This window comes from Aphelocoma coerulescens, assembly GCF_041296385.1.
Source record: "Aphelocoma coerulescens isolate FSJ_1873_10779 chromosome Z unlocalized genomic scaffold, UR_Acoe_1.0 ChrZ, whole genome shotgun sequence".
In the NCBI taxonomy this organism is placed as follows: domain Eukaryota; kingdom Metazoa; phylum Chordata; class Aves; order Passeriformes; family Corvidae; genus Aphelocoma; species Aphelocoma coerulescens.
Window position 1 is genome coordinate 33,020,769 of NW_027184085.1, and position 24,444 is coordinate 33,045,212.

Below are 24,444 nucleotides of genomic sequence, written 5' to 3' on the forward strand. Positions count from 1 at the left end.
CTGCTGAGAGCTAAGTTCTTGGTCTTTCAAATTGTGTGGTGATTGTACAAATCTAGAATTCATTAATAAGTTATCCTGCAATGTCACTAGTTTGTTCAGTGCAGCTAGTAGAGAATGTGTTGCTCTTTACTCTTCTAAATTTGCTTAGAAGCTATTTTAGATATGAATATTCCCAGGAATATGTTGCATGATATGACATAGAAATTGCAATCTGAAGACTTTAAAAATTAGATAAATGCTGCAGAATTCCTGATCAAAAGTGGTTAAAAATACACTGAGCATTTAATACCCAGGAAATTAGTACTTTGATTTTAGACTAAGCCAAACTCTGGCCATTTTTATTTTATGTATTGCAAACAACGTTTTTTTTCAGTTTCTGCTTCTGTCATTAAACATTTGTTAGGTTCTAGAAACAGCTGGTTTTTCTAATCACATATTTAAAAGGCACTCAGCAGACTTCTGTTAAACCCTGGTCAAACACAAGGACCTTGTCTTGCATGTTCATATAGATGTATGTATCTTCTAGTTACAGCTCAGTGTCTAATCTGGTCTTCCTCTTTTTGAACTAATGAGACTGCTATTCCTTTTTAGTTTCACTTAAATCTCTTGAAAAATAGGACGCTGTAGACTTTCAAGTAATACAGACCATCTTTTTTCCCTACTAGTAAATTCATGCCTTATCTAAGCAAGTAAAGTATGTATTAACAGATACTTCATTTTTCTCTGAGATTATTTGGAAAAGGCCATGAATCACCTACAACCGTTCATTATTTCTTTTACATTTGATATGAAAGGCAGAAATTCTTACTCTTTTTTGGATAATGTTGTAAGAATGATTTTCAAATTAAAATTAATTGGAATTTATGTATTATTTGAAGTAATTTTTGTTCTTTCAATTCAAACTGCAAAAACTTGCACTATTGTGGCTGGTGTGCCACAATGAAGAGCGGCTTGCTTTTTACTTCTGGTTTTTATTTGTGCCATTAACAGATTAAAGACCTAGAAAAATTACATTCCAAGAGGAGGATCTGCTATCCCATACCGTCTTTTCCATCAATTCTAAGCAAAGATACAAATATTATGTATTTCATAAGTAAGATTGATAAAGTATTCCTGCCTACTAAAACCTCTTCGATATTACACCAACCCACTGATATGCTGTTGCAAGATTTGCTTGTTTGAATTTGTATGTGTATTTTCAAATATTTAGCTCATCATTTTAAGGTAAATTCGCATATAAGTGACGGTCAAACAGCATCTTTTCACGCAGTTAAAGTAAGTTTTTACTAAGTCCCACCTAGTGAATCTACTGACTGATATGAAGTGTTTCATTACCTTTTGTTCATGTTTGCCCCTTGTAGCCAACATAGCCAATGAAACAAATTAAATGTATTTTGCTTTAGACATTAAAAAACCCTAGCCTGTTAACAAGACACTGAAGCCTTTATTTTTGGTAATATTGATCAGAAACTCAAGACACATTTAACTTCCAAGTCTGTATTGATTTTGTAGTGTTGGCACTTCAGAAAAAGCACAATGTGGAGTGCCTACAGGTTGACTGCTTTTATACATTTTATGTTTTTATAGGCCAACTGTTAATTTACCAGTTTGTTTACTGAGAAATATTTTAGAGATTTTTGAATGGCCAAAAAAAATCATAAAGCATGTTCCTTATGATGATTCTGTCCATTTAGTAACATGCTATTTTATGTTCAGTGAACAGAGCAAAAGGGAGAAATACCACTGTCCAGAAACCAGCCTACTCTGTTACCCTACTGCAGGAAAAAATTAAATCACTGCAGAAGCAGATAGCTGTTTTACAGAGTGAAAAAAAGTCAGCAGTGGCTTCCATGAAAAAGGTTAAAGGAACCAATGAAAAGCTAACAAATCAGCTACATTTGGCTGATCAGAGACTTCACACTAATAAACTGACCGTAGAGGTAAAGTACTTTTCATTATAGTGTCTTACAATGTTCACCTTAATGCTATTGCAGTTCTGTGAATTTTTGATAATAATTTCTGGATTTTAATTTATTATCATCAAAATTATGAAATATTTTATATTACTATGCTTTATGTGAGCCAGTTATTATGTACAAATGATACTGAGGTTAGTGTGTCGACCCAGTTCATTTATCCTTCTGTAAATGGCCTTCATGCCATTTTACATGTGTTCAAATGAGTAAGGTAAGTTTCACTTTTAGCCTGTAGTCTGCAAACTTTCCTGGTAATCTGATTAGCCCAGAACTAGCATCTGTTCCTCTGAAGAACAGACACTATCTCTTTACACCCCAAGACAACTGGAGTTTTCTTCCAAAGGGAGCTCAGACCAGTTTCATACCTATTTAATCCCATCTTTCTCTGTTAAGGTGAAAAGCCAAAGAACAAAGTTTATGGAAATAGAGACTAGTAAAAGTATTTAGTTAACAGCCCAAGGACACCAACTTTCTTCGCTGCTTCAGTCTTCATTCCTACTTAATCCTTTTCCATGCTATTACTCCTTTCTGGTTTTCCCCATTCTCATGTATATATGTATTTTGTGTTAATCTATATGCAGCTCCTCAGCTGGAATTCTTTTCTGTTCATACTGTAGTGATTGGCCTGCCCTTTATAGAGCTGAATCAACAAACACTTATGCAGTAATTGTCTCCTGTTGGTCACACACATATCCTGCTTCCAGAATTATAGTGCTACAACAGATGGACTTGCTGGAAGGAGGCAGACATTAAAAAAGAAATCAAATCCCCTCCCCCTTAAACTTCTCTGTGTTTCTGTCTGCACAGAAGGCAGAAGCAGTATCAGGAGCAGCACTTTTCACTTTCTTAGGGCTAGGGAACTGCTAATTTCTGGAGGAGGGAAAACTTCATTTCTGTTACTCATTTTGCATAACTATATATGTGTAATGAATTGTTCAAAAAGTGTTTCCAAGGTCATTGGAACCAGTGGAGATCTGCCTATCTTACAAACAGTATCATAATACAAAGTTTCAGGGAAAGTATAACTTCATAGGGAACTATGTGTGTAATTTAGCTAAAATGTTCTGATTTCTGAGACATCTTCATGATTTGCCTTCCTAGAAGACTACTCCTTAGGTGTCCATAGAAGACCAATGTGAGAAATTAAATAGAAAATGCTGTTATCAGGGAACTGGTTAAAAAAAAAGGAAAAGGCGGGGGGGACAAAATTTGTGTAACAGAAGAGTGGGTGTAATGGAAAAGACTGACTAAAATGAAAACAGCATGGCTTTAAAACCAAACTGGTTTTCTATCACTCAGTTTTTCTGGAAGGTTTAAAAAAAAAATGGTCACTAGTCTATTTAAAGGGTGGTGCATTCTAAGCAAAAATAAATAAATGGTGTTGCAGGTACTCAAGGAAAAAATCTTTATTAGGCATGCACATTTTTTTCCTTCTCAGCAAACAATTCAAATTCCCTTTCTTACAACTAATTACTCTTCAGGTGCCATACTAGTGCTACCAAGTGGGAAATTTAAAGCAGAGGCTTGGGCTACTTGCCAAGTGAAAATTAAGGAGGTAAAGAACCTACACAGTCACTGCAGGGTACACTCATGTTTTAGAGAGAGAACCCTGATTCAGACAGATCAAATGGTTGTAAAACACGTGTTTGTGTGTGGGACTTGTATGGGGTTTTTTTTGTAAGAAATACTATCTAGAAGTGAACTTTTAAGATACTGCAAGGGAAATAATGTTTGTTAAGTTTTTTGTTAATACTTTTGTTCTTTAGATTTTAGAATTTTCTTGAGAGGTAGAAGGTGAAAAACAAGCAGTCAAATCATGAAAAAATAAAAGATTGACACAATCTCTGGTTTTGGGGTAATCTTAAATACTTCAAGAGTGCCAAAATTACTAATATCCAAAAATAAGCTTCTATTAACTGCCATAACCATAAAGTTCTGAGTAAATGTGTATTAAATATTTTGATCCTAGGCTAAGGTAAGTTTAGCAGTCTAGCAACTGTAAACATTAACATAATGGCTTGGACAAGATGCCATTTTGCCTGAATTTATCTAAGAAAATAAATCCTTTAGCAGACAAGGACAGATGTTTGTGCAGTCAGTCCTTTGTTATAGTCCCCAGGGAATCTAGAAGATCGACTCTAGATTTAAGATTTAAATGTTCCAGATGTTCATTTTGAGACAGATTTTACAGTTCATGCAACCTAAGGACTGTCTGGCATCTGTTGATTTTCAGAATATATATACATGCATGGTTTTGTGTATTTTTCTTGAAGATCCACACAGACATGTATGTAGGTGTATATTTGTGTGCTCTTAAGAGTTCAGAATTCTGGTTTTAAGTTCTAGTTTTGTTTGGCCTTATAAATGCTTTGCAGTAATGTAGATATCTGTCTTTGTTTCATTTCTGCAAAAGCAATTCCTTGCATATTTAAAAAATGGCTGTGAAGTGACTGCACATGTGAGAATCAACACTTGCATTCTCTAAGGATTCACATTAACACTGAGTCAAGACCATCTGTACAGAAGTACAGTAGTTACATTTTGTTATTGGTGTATAGAAATCACAGCTGGAGCAGATATTTAATGCAGAAGCAATGGTATTTAGCATTTTCTTAGTTTCTAAGAAAAGCATTTGAAAGAAATGGTTGTAAAAGTTCAGGATCTTTTTTCTAAGGTTTAGTCCCCTTCTCTACTAATTTCTACCATTAAGTGCTTATAAGAAGAGTGTATTTATTGCTTACAACACAGTAATAATAATTTTATGCAGTGTCATTCTTGTGGCAAAAATCCAGACAAAGTATATTGAATAAGAAATTAAAATCATAAGCAGGTTAAGTCACTAGTGCTTCTCTTGTTCATGTCAAGGCTATTCAAAGGCCCACTCCTGAAATGTACCGTACTTTTGCAACTCCAGTTCTCCAGTGTTTCTCAGGCGATATCACAGGAAAGCTGCATTGCTTTGTGGAATACTGTGGGCATTTGCAAAGTGCCTGTGTAAGTCTACTTCAGCAGGAAACTTGAATCTCAGAATAAAAACAAGTCAACCAGTCAAATGCAGATAATGTGAATGTTTAAGTAAAGTTTTTTTCAGATGCATTCCTGCAGATATATACACTTCTGCTGAATTGGGAAGCTTTTAATTTTTTTTAGAAGCATATTTTAACTGTCACCCAGACTACACTTTTTTTCTGACAGCATTTTAAACATACCTCCAAACTTTATTTTAGCTATTTGATTTTCACTTTTCTTTGAATTTTAAGGGAACTTTTTCCCCCTGAGCTCACAGTTTGTTTGTCTAATAGATTATCTCAAGCATAGAAAAGTATGAGCATGGAAAGCAGAAAAGTAAAGTGCTAAAGAAAGCTTTTTATTCTTTAAAGGTTGTGGCTTTCTTTACATATTCTCTTGACTATTTTTTATTGCTCAGTGTATTAAAGGACAGGCCAGAATTCAGTGTTGCATCTGCAAAACCAGCATCACAGCTTCACTCCTCTTATGGTACCCAAATATAAGTAAGTCAGCCAATTTAGCATTATTGAATTACACTGAAACAAAGAAGAAACTGATGACAAATTTAGATGCATTGGAAATTATTGACAGAACTATTATTTATGCAAAGATCTCACTTAGACTCTGGTTTTCATGAAGGGTTTTTCACTCTTTAAAGATGTATTGCTATTTATATAACAATTTTTGTATGGTTGTGGTTTCCTTGAAGTAAATTTTATGAATAAATTTGAAATTATAAACTGAATGCTATTTGTAATTATCCTGTGGTAGCTAGAACTGCTTTTGAAACTTCCTCACATTTTGTTCATTCCAGCAAATGCATAATTACTTGGACAGGTTTGTGGGCTTTCTAGATAAACATTGTCCAGTTAGAAATGCTTGTAGACCCTTCCAGTTGTTTCCTGTCAAAACACAATACATGTCCTGGGTTTATGTGTTTGAAATCTCTTACATGGATGTACTCCAGGGCATTTGTGCATTTTTATTAAGTTCATAAGAGATTCTACATTTAGTGTCACGTCTTCTAAATTAAGTGTCGGGTTTTCTTCTTTCTCTAGTAGCATGAAAAGAGATTTCTCATTATGTATGATAATGTTAATGATACCTACAGAAGATCTGAATGATAAAATTTTATTAAATGTTTTAGAATAATTGAAATTTGCAAGACTTTAAGTTAAACATAAATAGTAATTTATTCAAATAAACCTAGCAAGAAGTTACTACTACGTCAGTAGCATATGCAGGAATTCTGACTTTCATATATATAAGTAGTAAAAGAAAGTAAAAGTAGAGATGCTAATAATGACTTCATATTTTAATAGGTAAAAAATAATCTAATAAGAATTCAAATTGCTTCTGCTCTGTTAAACAATGTTCCTTTCCATTCTTACAGGGCAAAGTTAAGCCTGGAACCTCTTACTTGTATCTATCTTAAAAATAAAAACCGTGTATACGTCGTCTTTAGCACTTTGCCAAACCTGATGCAAAATCATTTCTGCAGCTGTCCACCTTTGGCACAGATTGTAATGGAACAACCAAAGAATTCTGTGAAGCTGTTTAGGAAAAGTCTGTTCCCAAGAATGTGAGGAGAATCGTGATTTATCCCCTCTTCTATAGAAGTGTATAGATAATCTTTCCTAGCTACTTTTCGTAAGAGTAGTTTAGGTTAGTTTACAAGAACTATAATCTTTGGACACAATACTCAAAAAGAAGTAAAGAAGATCTCAAAAATATTTAAAAATCAAACCAGCAAATTTTCTATTCTACTTTTTCGTAAAAATGCAGCTGAAATGGAAAGGTAAACCAGAAGGAATAAACCTGTGGTAAACCAGGGTATACTGCTGACCTTTCCAGAGTTTGCAAGTGCAGTCTAAGACAGCAGAGGTTTATCTAATAATTGAACTAAACTATGGATCAGCATGAGACTGATGTTTTCTCAAAATTTGATTGAGAAATTCTGTTTTTTACTTCTGATGTCACACTGCTTTTACCCTTGTTTATATTTGTCTTGAAAAGATCTCTTTGCAGGCTCAGTATATAATTAAAAGCTCAAAACACACACCCAGTCTATGTGTTCTTGAAAGAAAGACTCATTGTGTTGTTCCAGACCTGAGCAGTGCCATTATCTGCTGGCAGGAAAAATTGTCTGTAATATACTTCAAACCTCAATTTTTTTGAATTTAATTTTAATTTCTGGGCCCTACTTGTAATTTTTGAAGGCTTTGAATTGACAATATTGAAAAGAATAGGTTCTGGTCTGTTGCAGTTTTATTAAAGCTTTGCTGAACCTGATAAATTGAAAATCAGAGTATGCAGTCACATAAAGGTTGGGAACAGAGACAGAAAATGCTCTGTGACTCTCTGAGATTAGAATTCACCTTTTTCAAGTCCTACTCCAAAATTCTGCCTGGAAAGAAACAATCAGCAAGTCAAATATGTTTGCTCAAACTCTATGGTTACTAAATGGGGAAATCTCTAATACTTCCTCTAACTACTGACTCAGCATTGCTCCTTAAGTTGACTTGGAAATAAAATAAGTAATTGCCAAGGGTAAAAATGAGAGTAACTGATCTTTTGAAATGCATCTACACCAAAATTTTTAAATTATTTTGATATTTTGCTGCATCAAATACTTACAGCATCCTGAAGTCTGTTTCGTTAACAGAACTATATGTAAAATATATTTATCCTGAAACTGTGCTGTCACTACCGAGCAAAAATAAAGCAAAATACTTTTTACAATTTATGTTGATCTTTGAAGAAAAATGACAATAGACATGTTGCATTATTGATGAACAGCATTTGAAGTACTTTGCATGTAGGGAGTGAGTCTCATTCATAAATTAAAAACAGTTGGCATGAACTAGGACTACTAGACTAATACTCCTGTCAAAATGAAATAACTTAGAGATGGGTAAATTCTAGAAAAACATAATATGAATTAAAATTTGTGAAAACTATGTGAAGTTCAGAGAATATCCTTACAATCAGTACAATTTATATTGCTGTATCATGTAGAAATCCTAAAAAGCATTCTTTTATATTAGAAGAAAGAACCTGTATCAAAAGAATTAGCATGTTATTGTAATGTTACAAACAGAGGTTGTACACATATCTGTAAATATATCTAATATATTTATATCCAATAGTTTAATATAGTAATGGAACAGACATTTAGACGATACAACATACTTGTATGCATATTGAAATGAAATCCAGAAGATATGATCCTGTAATTTTTATGGTTTTAATTTCATGTGATAGGAGCTTATTTTTCTTCACCTTCCCTGTGATTTGATCAAACTTTCCTTTGCATTGACTCTTATCTTACTATTGGAAAAAACACCATGAACCAAAAGAGAACTCAATTTTCATTTTTTTCCTGTAAAAATTTTCCTGAATAAGATACAACTTGAGACCTGGAAAAGCTCAACATATACTATCATAATAGGATTTCCTTTTATGTTCAGGGGAGTGTCTTCATTGAATTCACTGTGACCTGCGCATTAATGAAAGTTAAGCATAAAGCTACACTGGATTCTTGAACCTTCTCTACTATGTAAAGTTCTATGGATAATATATGGTTTTGTCAGATGATATTTATTCACCATTTAATCTCATACAAAGACGTTCACTGATTTGGGAATTCATATGTTGCCAAGAGATTACATTTCAGATCTGGCATATTAGACTTTCTTACAGATTGTCACAGAAAACCGGTTTGCGTTGGAATTGGACCAGTACTCTTAGGCTTGTTCACCAGAGCGGTCCATGAATTATTCATTATTAGTAACTATTAACTGTGCAACATTACTATTAGTAACATTACTATTAACTGTGGAAGTTACTAAACCCTTTATGCATGTGCTTATTTCCACTGAGTTCATGGAAATTTCAAGACATCCTACTTATTGTGGTAAAATTTTTATTTGCTCTAATCTTGCCTATAGATCTCTCTATAGTGAGAGGTTCCTTTTTGTTTTCAATTTCTGGAGAAGAAGCAACAACAGAGGATGTAACTGCATTTTTTTTTTTTTTTTTTAATATTGTGTGATTTAGTATTCTGATAGACTGCGATATAACATGCAAGAAATAACTGCTTTGGGTTTCCATCAGCCATATATCCTCCCTTGGAAGTTTAAATTCTCTTTGCTGGGCTTTTGTGATGGATTTTTACCTGACAGTCACTCTTTTCTCTCTTTCCCAGCCTAGATAAATGTTTTCCTGATTATGTTCTTTGGAAAAGTTTTCAAGACTCGTGAGAAATTGGAGAGATAATTTTGTATTGTGAACTTCAAGTGAGTTGATTCTCCTGCACTCTCCTAATGGAATCTTCTGCCTTACTTCTCCTTTCCTTTGCTCCTGTCCTAGTCTGGTAAATAAATTCTTCACATTGTGAAGCTATGGAACATAAGATTGGTGGAGGAGAGTGCTTAGTATGGTTAGCAAGGTACATACCTGGACTAGGGGAATTGGTAAGAGACAGTTCTTTATTTGAAGAGTTGCATTTTTTAAGAAGTTGGATGAGTAGGGTCATGGGATTACAAAAAATAGCTCCATGACTTGAAAGTATCAGAAGTTTGATAAGCACATTCAGTCATTTTTGTTATGTGCCTCTGTGCAAGTCATTGCTTATTGAAATGTAAATATGAAATAAAATTTCTAAAATTGTCTTCATCATACTTGGTTTTACTTAGTATTTGGATTGGAGCTAAGCACTGCTACATGGAACACAGTGTAGACTTAATGTCTCAATTCATGCTTTAAGGTTAAATTGATGCATATAAGTACCACTTAATCATTTTCACTAGCTCAGAATCTCACGTACCATGAAATTAATTTTTCAGTTGATCCCTCACATGAATGATAACATTATTTTTTTCACCAAGATAATGGTTTACACCTTACATATCTATTCTATCTGGATATACTATGAAATAAATGACTGTCTTTTTGCTGTTTGTTTTAAAAGTAAAATCTTTCAATCATTTTTTAAAAATTAGTGGCAATGTAAAAAATCCAAGCCAGTGCAATAGGATATCTTCAGTCATTGACAACTACTCTTAAGCTTTCAATCATCCACCAGAGTCTGATTGAAAAGTATGGATCATTATGATCTCACAGTGTTTTTAATGAGCAAATCATTACATCATGATGAAAACCAATACATTGCTCGAGTTTCATTTTGTGTGAGGCTGAATGCCTGTCTCCCGGGAACCAGGGACTCCAGAGAAAAATGAGAGTCCTAGGAGGTAATGCTGAGCATGACCTCCCATTGCCATTTTAAAAAATACTATCCTCGAATATAGAAACTGGAGTCTGTACAAGAGGACCAGAAAGATTATGTTTTCTTTCACTGGTGTAATTTGCCTGGTCTTAGAATAATGTGTGTAGTCCTAAAACACAGAATCCAAGAAAGAAATTAAAGGAAGTAAAACATTTGAAGACTTAGGAGGAGGATCTGAAAATACATTTTTCCAGAGAACAATGTGAGGTTTTCAGAGAGCAGATTAACAGGTAACTCAAGTTTAAATATCTAAGAAAAAGAATCTTGTAGAGTCTTCTGTCTAGCAAAGGAAGATTGAAAAAATACCGAAGATAGAAACATACCAGCTATGAGATCTGTAATTTTTAACTGACCATTGCCAGTTGGAATCAGACAAATGCAGTGATATTGGCCAACTAATCTAAAAAAGGAAGACTTAGAGAGAAATCAGCTGCTTGTGGTTAGCAGTGGGTAGATTCTTTCTTAAAGGAATAAAAAAAATATTGGGTCTGTAGGATGCATGAAAAAGAAACAGGAAGAGAGAGGATTTGTTTGATAGCATGAGCTGAATTAATGGGAGTTATGAACAGGAAAGTAAATTCTTAACTTCAGTAACACTGTAGACTTGCCTGAAGAACTGATGGAAGAGGTGCATTTACATCCTAGACCTCTGCTGGGCAACAGTATTTTTGTAATTAATGCTAAAAGGAGTTTAATGCTGTGGAAAAGAGATGGATGATAAATTTAAGATAAATCAAACCACTTGTTTTTAAGGATGTACCTGAATCCAAGCAGGAGTGCTATAATAACGTTCAAATGTCAGGTTATAAGGAAGAGAAATTCTGAGCCAGAGGAAGAAGCCATCACCACTGAAGGCATACATATATAAAGCCATGGCACAGGGAAGATGGATGTTGAAATGAAGGAAGTAACCCAAAGGAAATGCCTGTTCCTTGATGTGTAACAGGAGCATTTAAAGAGCATTAGTCTTAAGCAGAAGATATGCAGAGAAGGAAAAACAGCTTTTGTGTATCATGTACACAGAAATGTTAGTCTTGTAAAACCCTTTAAATGTTGCTAATTTCAGATCTGAGAGAAGATTAAAGCTATTTAATTTAAGTAGTATGTAACTTGGTATGGAAAATGCAGAAAACAAAAGATAAATTACGATTTTTTAAATATTTATTTCATATTTTACCAGGTGGATTGAGCATAAGGAAACATGTTTTTAGTGAGTTAGTCATGACACTTTTTAAGGAAAAAGCTTTTTCTTTTAATTGGGGGCATAGAGATAGTTTAATCTCTTTTTTTTGAGTCAAAATCTTGATAAAGTACTCAAGTTGAGATATTTTGTTAAAGGCTTGGTTTCAAAAGAACAAAAATACTTTTCAATGTATTCTTTGCAATAAAAACTTTGGCAGAAAAAAATAATAAAACTAAATTTACTATGAGAAAAATGAGGGAGAAGAATTATAATAAAAAGTAACTTCAATTAAAATTCTACAAGTGCTGCACTTACTTGAATATTTTACAAGCTCTATCACCAAAAGATTTTGTTAGATACGAGGAAGTCTAAGTGGTAGGAGACATAAATTTCTGTTGTTTCTTTAGGAAAACCTATATTGACTGATGATAGTATATGATAATAGTATATGATGACTGACAGTCTCAAGACTTCTACTTTGAGTAGTTACTCTGAATAAGATAAAAGAATATTTTCAATGAACATAATTTTGATAAGGAGGCATTATATATAGCTTAGAGTGCATTTTATTGCAGCCCACTGACATAGATATTACTGTGTACAGTTCAAAATGTCCTTTTGTTTTCTTGAGAATTCCTGCAAAGATTGTGAATATTGGATTTTCCTGTGTTTTTATATTTCTGCCAGGTGTCATAAAAGTTTTGTTTCATTTCTGTTATTCAGTTGCTGCTTTGTGGTATTTGTGACATTCTTCATAAAATGGAGTTTAAAACTTCTTTATATATACAAATACATATTTTCCTATTTACATATACTCAGCTTTTCATCTCTAGACTTGTCTTTACACTAGCACCTTTTGTAGTAGACATCATGTGTACAGTATTCATTTTATATATGTCAGATCCTCAAGGGCCATGGCTTTTGCCAGATGAAGCACTTTTGATTTTGAGGCTGATGAAACACAGTGCTATTATTGATCTGTGCATGACACAGCCAGTCTCTCTGCTGGCAGAGTGTAGCAACATTTATCCAGGAATTTGTGAAATGTCACTCAGATCATGTTCGTAAGGTAAACTGTGCAAAATCCAGGATTCAAGCTGAGAATCCATGAGGAATTGGACGTGACTCTCTTATTCCTTCATCCCATCTTCTAGGTCAGCCAAGTTATATTTGTTAAAACAATGTCTGTGTTTTGTATTAGGTGTTGAAGAAAGTATGATTATCACTAGGAACACCCTGTACAGTGTAGTCATACTGCTGGTTTTCAAGGCACTAGGGAAAACAAGGTTTAAAGTTAGTAAAAGTGATCTAAGCATTGCAAGTGTGTAATTTTTGTTTTCTTTGTAGCAAATGGGTGATTCCTGTACAGCTACAAGCAGGAGACTCTGCTCAAGTTTTCTAAAGAAATTTTACTTCCCTTGCTTTATTTTGCAGGTAGAGATGTGTGTCAATTAATGTTTGTCAGTAAGATCTCATTAAGTAATAGTGGTCGGAAAGGATGTGTGACAGTCTCTACAGATAAAACTGTCATAATATTGATAATTACGTATTTTCTTTCTTTATAAATATGATTGAGAAAGGCTGCACATTTTTTGCTAGTATCAAAAGCAGATCATTTAAAAAGTGCTAGGTAAAGCTAAGGTATATAACAAAATCCCAAACTTCCATGTTTCTATATTTGTAAAGGGTCGTGTCAATTTTCCAGACATTTTTATAGGTGGTGTTTCAGTTTAAAAAATTGTTTTCAGGTATAAAAAAGGCACAAAAAGCTGCAATTCTTAATTTTCATTTTTTCTTTCTAAAGCAGCTATAATATTAACAATTTTAAAGTTAGCCATGAAGGAAAAGGAAAAAAAATATATATATTTGCAAACATTTTTCAATTTTAAACATTTAAATCTTTTAAAATATCTCCTCCTATTTGTTTTAAAAATCAGTTATTAGTTAAAGTAAGAAGAAGCAGGTTTTATTGAAGTGAAAGTTCTCAGTTAGGCTGTCTTGGTATTTTTTCCAAAGCTAGCAAGGATTTTCTTTTATTTTTCTAAAATAATTTCTGTAGTTTGAATCCCACAAGACAAAATCAAGATTTAATTGAAACACTGCTTGTGAACAACCACAGAAATGTTCTTGATATCTACTTTTTCAAATGTTCTTCCAACATTTGTACATAAAGAGTAAACCTAGAGGGGAGAAGTTTTTGTTGTTGGTCATGAAAAAAGTATTTGCATATATGAATCCTTAATTTTTACATGTTATCCCTCCCTTTACAGGATTACTATATGTGACATCCACCATAAGGTAAAATTCAGTAAGTTGTGGGAGAAGTCAAAATAGTAGTTGATTGGTTTTTGGATTGGGTCGTGGCTTTCTTGTTTGCTTGAGGTTTTGTTTTGGCGTGTGGGATTTATTTTGTCTTGTGGATATGTGTGTTTATTTTGCAAAGATCCACAGGCTGAACAAATACCAGTGTTTGTTTCTTAGGAACACAAAGATGGTACTTCATAGCATGAAGGCCACCAGCCTGTCGAACTACTGCTCTTCATAGCAGAACCATTGCTAGCTTGTCCGGCATTTTTTAGAGAATTTCACAGAGGACATTTCTTTTTCTACTTAGCAATGCCAAGGCACTCTGTGTATATTGCACCTTGGTTTGGCACCATACACAAGGCACATACTGGAAGAAAGGAACAAGAATTTTAGTTAGTTTTGAACATAACAACAGTGAGGAAAGATTAAAGGTGTGTAGTTAATTAAATCTTTAAAATAATAACAGATTAATGGTAAAGACTGAAGGAGTGCAACACCCACCTTTCCACTCATAAAAGACTATTTAAAATTAGTGGTCAGTTTGCGCTTCCATATCCTTTAAAGAGAATGGATTTAATTTTTCAAGAAGGACCACTCATAGATAATGCAAATTTTCTCTCTGAGGACATGGAAGAAGGCTGCCATGAAAATCTTCTCTGCATTTATACCAAAATTTTCAGGAATAATTTGTTTATACTGTTTGGTCCATGTGCTATGTTTAATGTATTCTTGACATCACTTTCTTGTTTAGCAATTAATTTTTTATTTTCCCTCGTTCTCAAATGGAAGGTCTTTTTGTTAAGATAACTCAGCACAGGAAAGATTTCTTAATTGAGAAGAGTTTGAACCATGGATCTAGAAGCTAATTCTTGAAAGGTCTTATTCCTTGGACTCCAAGTTCTCCTTTTTCCTCCATGCATTTTATTACTCTTTGATTTCTAGTAGGGTTTATCAGTGATCAGAAAGGAGGACCATAACAGCTCCCACATCTTGTCCTTTGGGAACAGGAGTTCTTTTGGACTCCTCTGGATTTCAGAAGAGGAATGGTCACCATCACCAGTTCAACATTGATAGGTCTGCAAAGCACAAGTTTCCTGTTTGACCCTATTTTCTTACCTGTCACACAGTGAGATTTCTTTGTCTAGATTATATTGCACAAAGGGAATTGGCACTTTTGTTAGAGCTTGCATCTTACTCCAAGTTTCTCATTCTCACAATCCTCTGTTTAAGCTTATGTGTTCAATGTTAATATTGGTGCTGTTGTCCTGGCTACTCCCTTCCACTATGGGAAGAAACTTCAAAACATACATTCATAGCCAGGAGTACAAGCCATTCTTATCACTTCACCAAGGATGATGCATGAACCTTCTTAAAGTTTTTGTTGCTAGTTTTTTTTTTTTTGTTTTGGGGGTGGGTGGGGTTGGACTTTGTAGGCATAAAGGAATGGGAGTCAAGAACTAAGGCATCTTCAACAACAGTAGAAAAAGTAAGTGTTACAACTAAGACACTTCTGAGACAAGGGAACTACACCTGAGATTCCTTTTTAAAAATATTTACCTACAGCTTTTCCTCTTTGGGATTGTCTTAGTTATTCTCTGCCTTAGACTCCCCATTGTTGCAGACAATGAGTGCTGATTCCTAGGATACTATAGCATCCCTACCAAAGTCAGACTCTCTTACTGTCCTTGTAACCCAAGGGAAGAATTTTGTGGTTTTGACAAGATGCTGGTTTGCCTGAAGTGCCTGAACCTCATGGACTCCGTAACTGCTAGAGGAGGTAGAAGAATTTTTATGCTTTCTTACTAATGTTTTGCACAGTCTGATTTGCTCTCCTAAGGTTTAATTGGGAGTTAATGAGGGAGTCATGGACTGTTCCCATAGCTTGTGTCATATTCAGGTTTATTTTGCATCATTCCACTCTACTCTTGATGCCTAATGTGCCAAGAGCCTCAGTTCCTTCCTTTCTCAGCAGTGGAGACTGTATGAGTAGCCATAGCCATAGCACGTCTCACAAGATTCACAGGCACTGGGAAAACATCTACTCTTTGGTGGTTGAACTGTGCACAGTGTTCTCTTTATTTTTGGTTGAAAGGTTGTCCTGTGGTCTTTTGGGTATTGTGTACACAGTTTAGGGTATTATGTACACAAAATGGGTGATTTTGTCTATGCTCTTACCTTGGTAAAGCAAGCAGAAGAGAATGAGCGAACTACTAAGGAACAGCAGCTGTAGGTCTGGTTCAAGCTGGGATTTAGAATTGTAGTGTTGTCCTCAAACTGTTCATGTATGTGAAAATAATAAATTGCCCAAGTGAGTCATAATGTTGATGATAATCATGATAAAGGGAAAGTATATTTCACTTTACACATTAGATGAAAACATGGCTTTCTCTTGTGATGGTTTCTTCAGATATTAAATAAATAGTATATAAGTAATATAGTAATATAAAGAGTATTTTACCCTAAACTGTTCATTTATGCCTGTAATTTTAGTAAGAGTTCCAATGATAACATAAATTACAAATTAAAGATAAGACTGTGGGGGCTCATTTACAAGAATCCAGGGATGAATTACCAGTTTAATTTATATGAAGTACATTTTAGTGGTAATTTTTAAATGCAGTTCATTATTTTGAAAAATATTCCTGTCTTTGCATCCTCACCACAATGTTTGTTGTCAGCTTTCTCATACCTCTCAGAAGTGGCTAGCAATATCTTTGTTTTCTTTTATAAAAGTGTAAATAATAAATAAATATTTATATAACATCACCTTTATGTGTCTAGAAAAATTCCTTCCAGATACTTAATGTTTTTTTTTCCCTGCAATTCTTTCTTGTTTATTTTTCATACTCTATGAGAACATAGAACTTTTCCATTACCTAAGTTTGTTAATACAGTTTATATTTAAAATGTTTTGCTTTTACACAGCTGTCTGCAAAAAAACAAGTAAGAAAACTTTCTTGGGACATTTTTTCGGCTTTGTTGATATCTGAAGTGGCTACAAATAAGATGCTGAAATAATTAAACAAAAATAAGCATAGAGCTATCTTTATAAATTTTGTTCCTTGAATATTGCAACCAACTTCTGAGAATGCCTATAGCCTACATACATTTTAGTAATTTTTACTTTAAAATAGTTACATCACTTCCTCAAAGTAAGTTGGAAGAGAATGGTCTTTAACAGTTGAAAATCTGAAATTTAAGCAAAGGAAAATAATACATAAGGAGTAATGTGGGAGGTGGAACAGCTTTCCCTACAAGCACAGATTTCCTGCCCACTTACATTTGAGATGCAGAAATATTTCAGTAGAAAATGGTTCACTCTCTAAAACAGATGGAAATGAGGAGAGGTTAAATTAATATTTCACCATTCTTTCAGTTCTTTTGTTTCTTTTTTTCTTATATATTCTCTTAAAAATAACTTTAGTTTTTAAAGATATAAAGCTGTATGCTTCGAAACTAAGTGGGTAAATCAGAAGAAAGTTTAAATACAGTCTTTAAAATAGCATTTTCATTTTGGTTTCTCTCTATTTTTTGTGAGTTATACAGAAAACAGATGGAAGCATTATTAATTTTTTCCCCCAATGAGTTTTAGTGCAGCATATTTGTATGTGTTATCTGAAACATATGAATACTTAGTATTGCTGCTGTTAAATTTGTAATGAGTTGTAGGGATTGTGAAATTCCCTGACTGGCTCTCATGCAAGTAGTTCATTTGCAGTGCTTAGATGTGTTAAGATTAAGCAGGGGGAATATGGCAAGCACTATCCCTGACCCTAGATGAAAAATTCAAATTTCAAGCTTTATGAGTTTGCCCCTACTCTTGTGTTTGGTGGAAATCAGATAAATACTGTGTAGTCCTGAAAAAAATAGTGCTGTAAAACCCGGTCCTAACTACAAAAGATTGCCTGGATATCATGTCTTATGTTGAAAATTCCCTAGTAAGTACACAGCCATGGAAATCTTGGGGCAAATTTTATGCATCAGCTGTAAATCTTTTCTTGTATCTTAATAATGTGCACAGGCATGTTAGGTGTTGGAATACTAGTATTTATTTAAATAGCAGTGGTGGGTACATGAAAACATTGGTTTTGAACTTCAGCCACATCTTCACAACTGGCTTGCCATAATACTCAGATTATTTTCAAACGGGACGAAGTGTCATGAAATGTCACCAGTTATATTTTCATTTTTAATTTATTTGTAGTAAAACATTTTAATGTATTGTGTTATGTCTGGTAGGTATTAATACTTCGAATAAGTTCAAATATATAAGATAGTATATACTGAAATACTGAATATTTTTATTTTTAATATTGATTTCTTAAAGTTCTATAATTTTTCTCTGGAAATATTAAGGTCTTGCAGACAGTGTCCTGCACACTGTATATTTTGTCAGTTTACATCTCCATATTGGAAAATCAATCACTACAAAAATTAAATCACATAGTTGTGATCATGTAAGTGATCATTATGAAATACTTGTATAAGTACTGTTAAATAAATAGTTAATATTCCTTATAGTCCTTTGAAATTTGCAAGGACAGATGGAGTGCAGCATCTGCTTTAGTATGAAAGCAAGATAGTGTTCTTAATACGCACAGAAATTAGGCATGGGATACAGCAATGTTTACTTGTACATAGACATGAAATGAAAGTGATAGAAAATGAAGGCTAAAATAGAATTGCTGCAGGACAAAGCATTTATCTTTGAACTGGTGTAATCATTATACAGATTACATGTTTCAGAAGCATTTTCATCATCTTAATAATTATGATTTATATTATTACTAAGTTTTCTCTTATTTTCAATAATTTATTTGAAAAATCACTGGTTGCACAACGCACAGTTCTGTACTCAGACTTGTCTGTTGTTATAGGAGCAGATAATTTCTTGGAGAATTGGGCCCAGAATGTATTAGCCAATTTGTTTATATATGAGTGTTGTGTGTTCCTCTAAAACATATTTATGTTTTCTGCTCTTGATCGATGTGATACTAGTAGTATTTACAAAAAGAATAGAACAAATCAAAATTCAAAAAGGACCTGTCTGGACTGATTCAATTGATTTTCTTTTTGTATTATTTAATAAATTGCTGTAGCCAGATGTTGCAATACTAGGCTTTTATAAGTTGTAGAATAAATTTAGCTGTAGATTAACTGTAAGTACCTGAATTAAAATTACAGGTAAAGCCTTTGTTTATGAAGTGTTATACAGTAAATAGCCCTTTATAAAAGATGATTGATCAGTAGTAGCATATGTTTAAGCATGTTTAAGAAGACACTCAAAATCTATGAGTCTAGGAGCCTTTGTTAGTGATTACAAATGTTTTTCCAATAATAGCTGAATTTATAATTTGTATGTGTGAAAGGACCATTCCAATGTAAACACTGCTTTTATAAAGCAGATGAACTGCAATTGTGTTACCAATATCAATAGGACAAATGTTTTTCTTTAGTAAAATACCTGAGATGAGAAATATACCTCTTATCTGCTGGTTAATGTCTGTATTTCTCTTCTGGGAACTAATTTAAACACTTCACGAGAGATTGACATTTTCAGTACCTTAAACATCCTTAAAAGCTGCTTTGTTCATTGCAAACCATATTTAGTATGACCTCATAATAATGTAGCACACCTCAAGTGTCATGCCTGTCTTTACTATGCACTTTGGAGCTGTGTTCATCTATACTAGACAACTGCACTTCAAGGAAAGATTTTTTTTTCCTTGATAGGCAATTAGCAGTAATTAGGAAGATTCACTTCAGTAAGGTGTCAACATGAGATTGTTTAAAAAAGTTGAATGTCAGTGGCTTTAAAAGAGGGTTCTTTTCCCTGACACATAGGTATGGCATGTGAAACATGAAATGTTAATTTAACTTTTCTGCTTATTATTCATGCACAATATTATTTTGTCATTCAGATACTACACTGACAGAGTGCAAAGGGTGTTAAAATAGTGCTGCTAGAATAAAAAGAGGATTAATCTACCATTGGCCAATTAGCCAAAGGGTACTTAATGGTCTCTAAAGGCTACTGAAGTCTAACAACTAGCTAAAGCACTGGCAAAAAGTCCTCTATATTACCTTCATTTATTTGACATTTTGTGAAATAGTCAGCTCCTGATAACTGCAATTGGCTGAAAAAAATTACAACTAATTATTACAACTAATAGTGATTCTGTAGATTTTACTGAAATTTCAGAGGAATAAATGACAAATAATTTCTACGTTTTAGAAGTTTTCCTTGCTTTTGGGGGGTCTTTGTTTCATTTTAGGGATGGGATATTAAGTCACCAAAGACTTCTGTTTGATATTTTATTTTCATGTCTAGAATACTAAGTAATCAACGACTTACAGCACTTGCATGAAAAGAACTTTGATTGAGGATTTGAAGTTATTTGCCTTTTCTCTATATGATCACATTAAGTATTCAGCACAGCTTTTTAGTCTGGTATGTATCTTTTCAGAGAGCTACATACCATCTTTATTAATTTTAGCTTTTTTTTTTTCTATGACCCATCATGCTCAGGCAGGTTTTGATTCAAAAGAATGCAAAAAGGTCAAGTTTAGTGGGATTGGCACAATAAATTTGTCTTGGATATTGTAAATAGGTTTATCATTATGTCATCATAATATTTGATAGAGAGGGTAAAACTATAACTATGTAACTCTCTGCCTGCAAGCATGCTTTGAAAAGAATTTTATGTTTTATGTGTGCAACAAGTACTGCACTTGTTTTTCATGTTGTATGTTTTCCGTGATCGAGCTGAAACTGTGAGAAAATACTATTCTATATAAAACATTTATAGAAGCAGTGTTAAATTCTAAACTTTGTATAGGAACTACTCACATAGCAAATGTATTTTATTGCCTACTGTAGCAAGATTTTTTAGAGAAAAGAAAAATGAGTGTGTTAACTTCAGTTTTCTTACAGACATGGAAATGTTCTCGTCTGCCTGGATTTTAGGGTGGGAAGCTTCATAGCAAGTGGGATTTTTACACATCACAGTATATTAGCTTTAGCTGGTTTACAAAATGAGTAGTAAAATAAAATTATGTCACTGCTTAAAAAGTGTGTCAAGAATGTTTGATTTACGTCCTGGGTTATAATTTTTCTATATAATTTATTTTGCAAATATAAATGTATGGGGTTGTGTGACTTCAGTAGGAGTACAGTATCGGCTGCTTCCAACAGAATGTTATATTCATACGTGCAGTTGCAGTAGAATAGTGACTTCTGTAAAATGAGCTCAAAGCCCCTTACTGAGTGATTGTGATGCCAAGGAACAATAGGCCATTCGAGGAACTTCCTGTGTTAACCCACTGGGCCATCCACACAGCTGTCTTTCTGAGCAGAGGGTAAAAAGCCTTGCTGAGTCACTGCAAGTTTTATACTGACTTCATAGAAACTGAGGTTTCATCACTACTCCTTTGTGAACAGCAGAACAGAGTGTCATGGGTATACCAGGAGCAAGGAGATTAAGATAGATGGGTGTTAAAATATTGAACCTATAAACATCTGTTAAGCCAAAAACACTCTGGAGGAGGTGCAGCAGACAAAGGCCGCTACATCATAGGGGAACAGCGGTAGGCTGCCTTTACCAACATCTGGTCTAGCTGATGTTTAAGATTCTTCTACCTTTCATCCTGGTGACCTCTTCCCCTGGAGTAAATTCTTTTTATTCTGTCATTCAGGATTTGTGTGCATGGTAGCACACACACAAAACTTCCATTGTGTCTAAAAAAGAAAAAAATAATAAAAAACTTGACCTAAAATATAGGGAGTGGTAAAGAACACCAGGGTAATAAACTTACTTCTCAAGTAAATGCAAGGAATATCTTTTAGGCATAAATATCTCTATAGGGCAAGGGGGCTGTTGTTTACATCCCACATGGATTTACACAGGATTTTCACATAACCATTCAATAGATTAAAAACAAGAGTAATGCAGAATTATCAGTCCTGTAGTACATTTACAATGTCTACAGAAATATTAAGAGACAACTTCTGTGAAATCTCTGATTGCAATTGCGTGCCTGTCTCCTTTTGCGAGTTGGGGGTCTTGTACATTATATGCTACTTTCACTTTATCCTTGTAGTCCTTACGCTGTTTCTGAATGTATGTAGATTTTTATTTCAAATTCTTTTTTTCTACCTCCTTAAGTAGTTTTTATAACTGTCATCTTTAGCAACAGTCCCACGAAGACCTTTTCTTTTTGAATATATTTACTATGATTTTTGAGAATGTGGCCGGTGCAAGTCGTGACGTTTTAGAACTGATGCATATTGTCAGGAGCAGTAGCGTAAGAAACTTCTAAGAGGCACGAGTTATCTTGAGCAGATATTGGGGCATTTCTAATTTTGAACAGAGATATTGATCTAGCTATGATTTTTTTTTCTTGCTTTTCTTTTTATGAATAATTTATTACAGAGACACTGAATCATGAAATTCTGCATGTAGAAATATTGGTTATACTGGACAAATTAACATAATCCTCGTATTTTTCTATACTATGTCCTTCTGTACTACTACTGGTTTTGCTTATTGAAATAGCCCTCATTTTGTCTTTTACTCTGTGAATGTATTAATTATGAGAATAATAGATTAAGGAATAGTCAATTAGAAAATACAGTATCTATTGCTTATTTAATAACAGCAGACACAGAAGGGAATGGAAAGATTAACCCTTTCACTAAGAACAGTACTTACCTCAGATACATATGTAAAATGCCCACTGACTTTAATAAGTGCACTTAGTGAATATGAAATAAATACTGCTAGAGTTTTAACTTTAAATACCAGATGAATTTACCTTGTGCCCATGATATTTTTTTAGGCTAATGCAAAATCTACAAGCATTCTTTTCTTATTCCTAATGGGAATAAATGTGACTCTCTTTTAGCTGTATATATATGATCATCAGATTATTGTCATGGGAGTGTATGTTTTTATAAACACATATATATGGATTTTTTTTCTAATAACATCAAGCTGTATAAAATCTAATTTGTAAGTTAAATAATAAATTGCTCAAAAATAGAATAACTTTCACCTTTTTTGTGGGTTCTTTGTTTGTTTTTTGGGGTGTGTTTTTCATGTTTTGTTGGGGTTTGGGGTGGTTTTTTTGTGTTTTTCTGAGGTTTGAGGTTTTTTTGGTTGGGTATTTTGTCTGGCACCAGTTTATAATCAGGCACACATTTAGCTATTTCAAGCTGTCCTGTATCTTCTCATGTTTCTGATCAGGATCCTTCACAAAGTAAGGGGTTTTTTGCACTTTGAGATATTTCAATACAATTTTGTGCAATTGTTTCTTATGTTAAGCTACTATATTACAGTCTTATGTGGAATAATAAGATAGCACTTTAATAACCCTTTTAAGGAGCAGAGAGCTGTTAGGCCATTGTTGGCTTTCATCTGACTACAGTTTTGTGGAAGTTAATCACTAGCATGGAGATTATTTCAGTTCCCCTTTTTGCAGAACAACATTCAATATTATTTAAATTAAAGCCATTATTTAAAACATTACTTCTGTAAGGAGTAATGTGAAATATATTGGTACAAAGATTGAATAAGTCTTGTTGGTTGTCAGTCAAGTGCAACAAGACAGAGTTTGTTTGCATGGTATTTATTTGAACTAAATCCCTAACAAGGCTTGTCTGCTAATTGGACTTTGCATTTATGTTGCTAAGTGAGAAGCATTTTGGCTGCAGTATAGGGTGGTAAGACCTACCCAGTGGAATAAACAACTAACATCTGTTATCCTGTCCTGCTCCAGCTTGTCTTTTACCACTTAAGTACTTCAGCCCTAGAGTCAAGGTTATGGAATATGTGGTTCTCTGGCTGTGGTGCATATATTGAAAGGGATGAAATAACACATAGGTAAAGACCAGCCAACCAGGAGATCTTTAGTGCAGCTGGTCCACTTTGCTTTAACCTCTACAAGCCCTACAAATACCAAAACAAAAGCCAAGAGAAGGGTGTATGCTTTGTAGCAGTTGTCAATGCAGCAATTCAAGTGAGCTTACAGTGGTCACCATTATAACAGATTTGACATTTAACGACCCTTAATTCACACTGGTGTCTGAGACATCGTGGTATTTCTTCATGTTCTGTGTAAAAATAATTGCTGAATTCCAGAGGGGTCTAGGTAAACAGGTTTCAACAGTAACTGCTGCACAGTTTTGTATGATAATTTTTGTTTGTCGTGGTTAAAACAGTAATATATTCAGTTAAAATTGAATTATTTTGCCCTAAAAAAAATTTGCTTGTTTTTAATGGAATTAGACTTCTTTTTCCTGCTGGACTTGATCTTTGCCTATACTAGAGAATTCAACCAACAGCTACACAATATAATTACAGATAATATATACTGTTTCATTCCTTTTGAATGCTGAACTGGAGAAGCATCTCATATAATCAAGCAGAAATATTTTTAGGATGAAACTGTGATTGTTTATTCTCTTTGCAAAACAGGTGTTGACCTCCAACCTGGGCAAATGGCAACAGGAAAAGGAGGATTTACAAGGAAAATCAAAGTTGAGAGAACACCTGTCTCAAACTGCTGGCAAGAGTGAAGCCACACCAGCTCCTTCAAAGAACATTGATTTAGAGATGAAACAGCTGCAATGCAAACTAAAGGTGACAGAACAGATTATCTAGTGTTGAGGATAATTCGTATGA

At 33.8% G+C, this 24,444-nt stretch overlaps 1 protein-coding gene across 1 annotated transcript in view; it reads left to right on the top strand.

The window, feature by feature from the left end:
• The window catches only part of CNTLN (centlein), a 199,609-nt gene that overhangs the window by 142,076 nt on the left and 33,089 nt on the right, over positions 1–24,444 (top strand). The window contains 3 exon segments of the mRNA XM_069002458.1: positions 991–1,093; positions 1,717–1,940; positions 24,238–24,402. Of these exon segments, the coding sequence (XP_068858559.1) occupies positions 991–1,093; positions 1,717–1,940; positions 24,238–24,402 (492 nt within the window).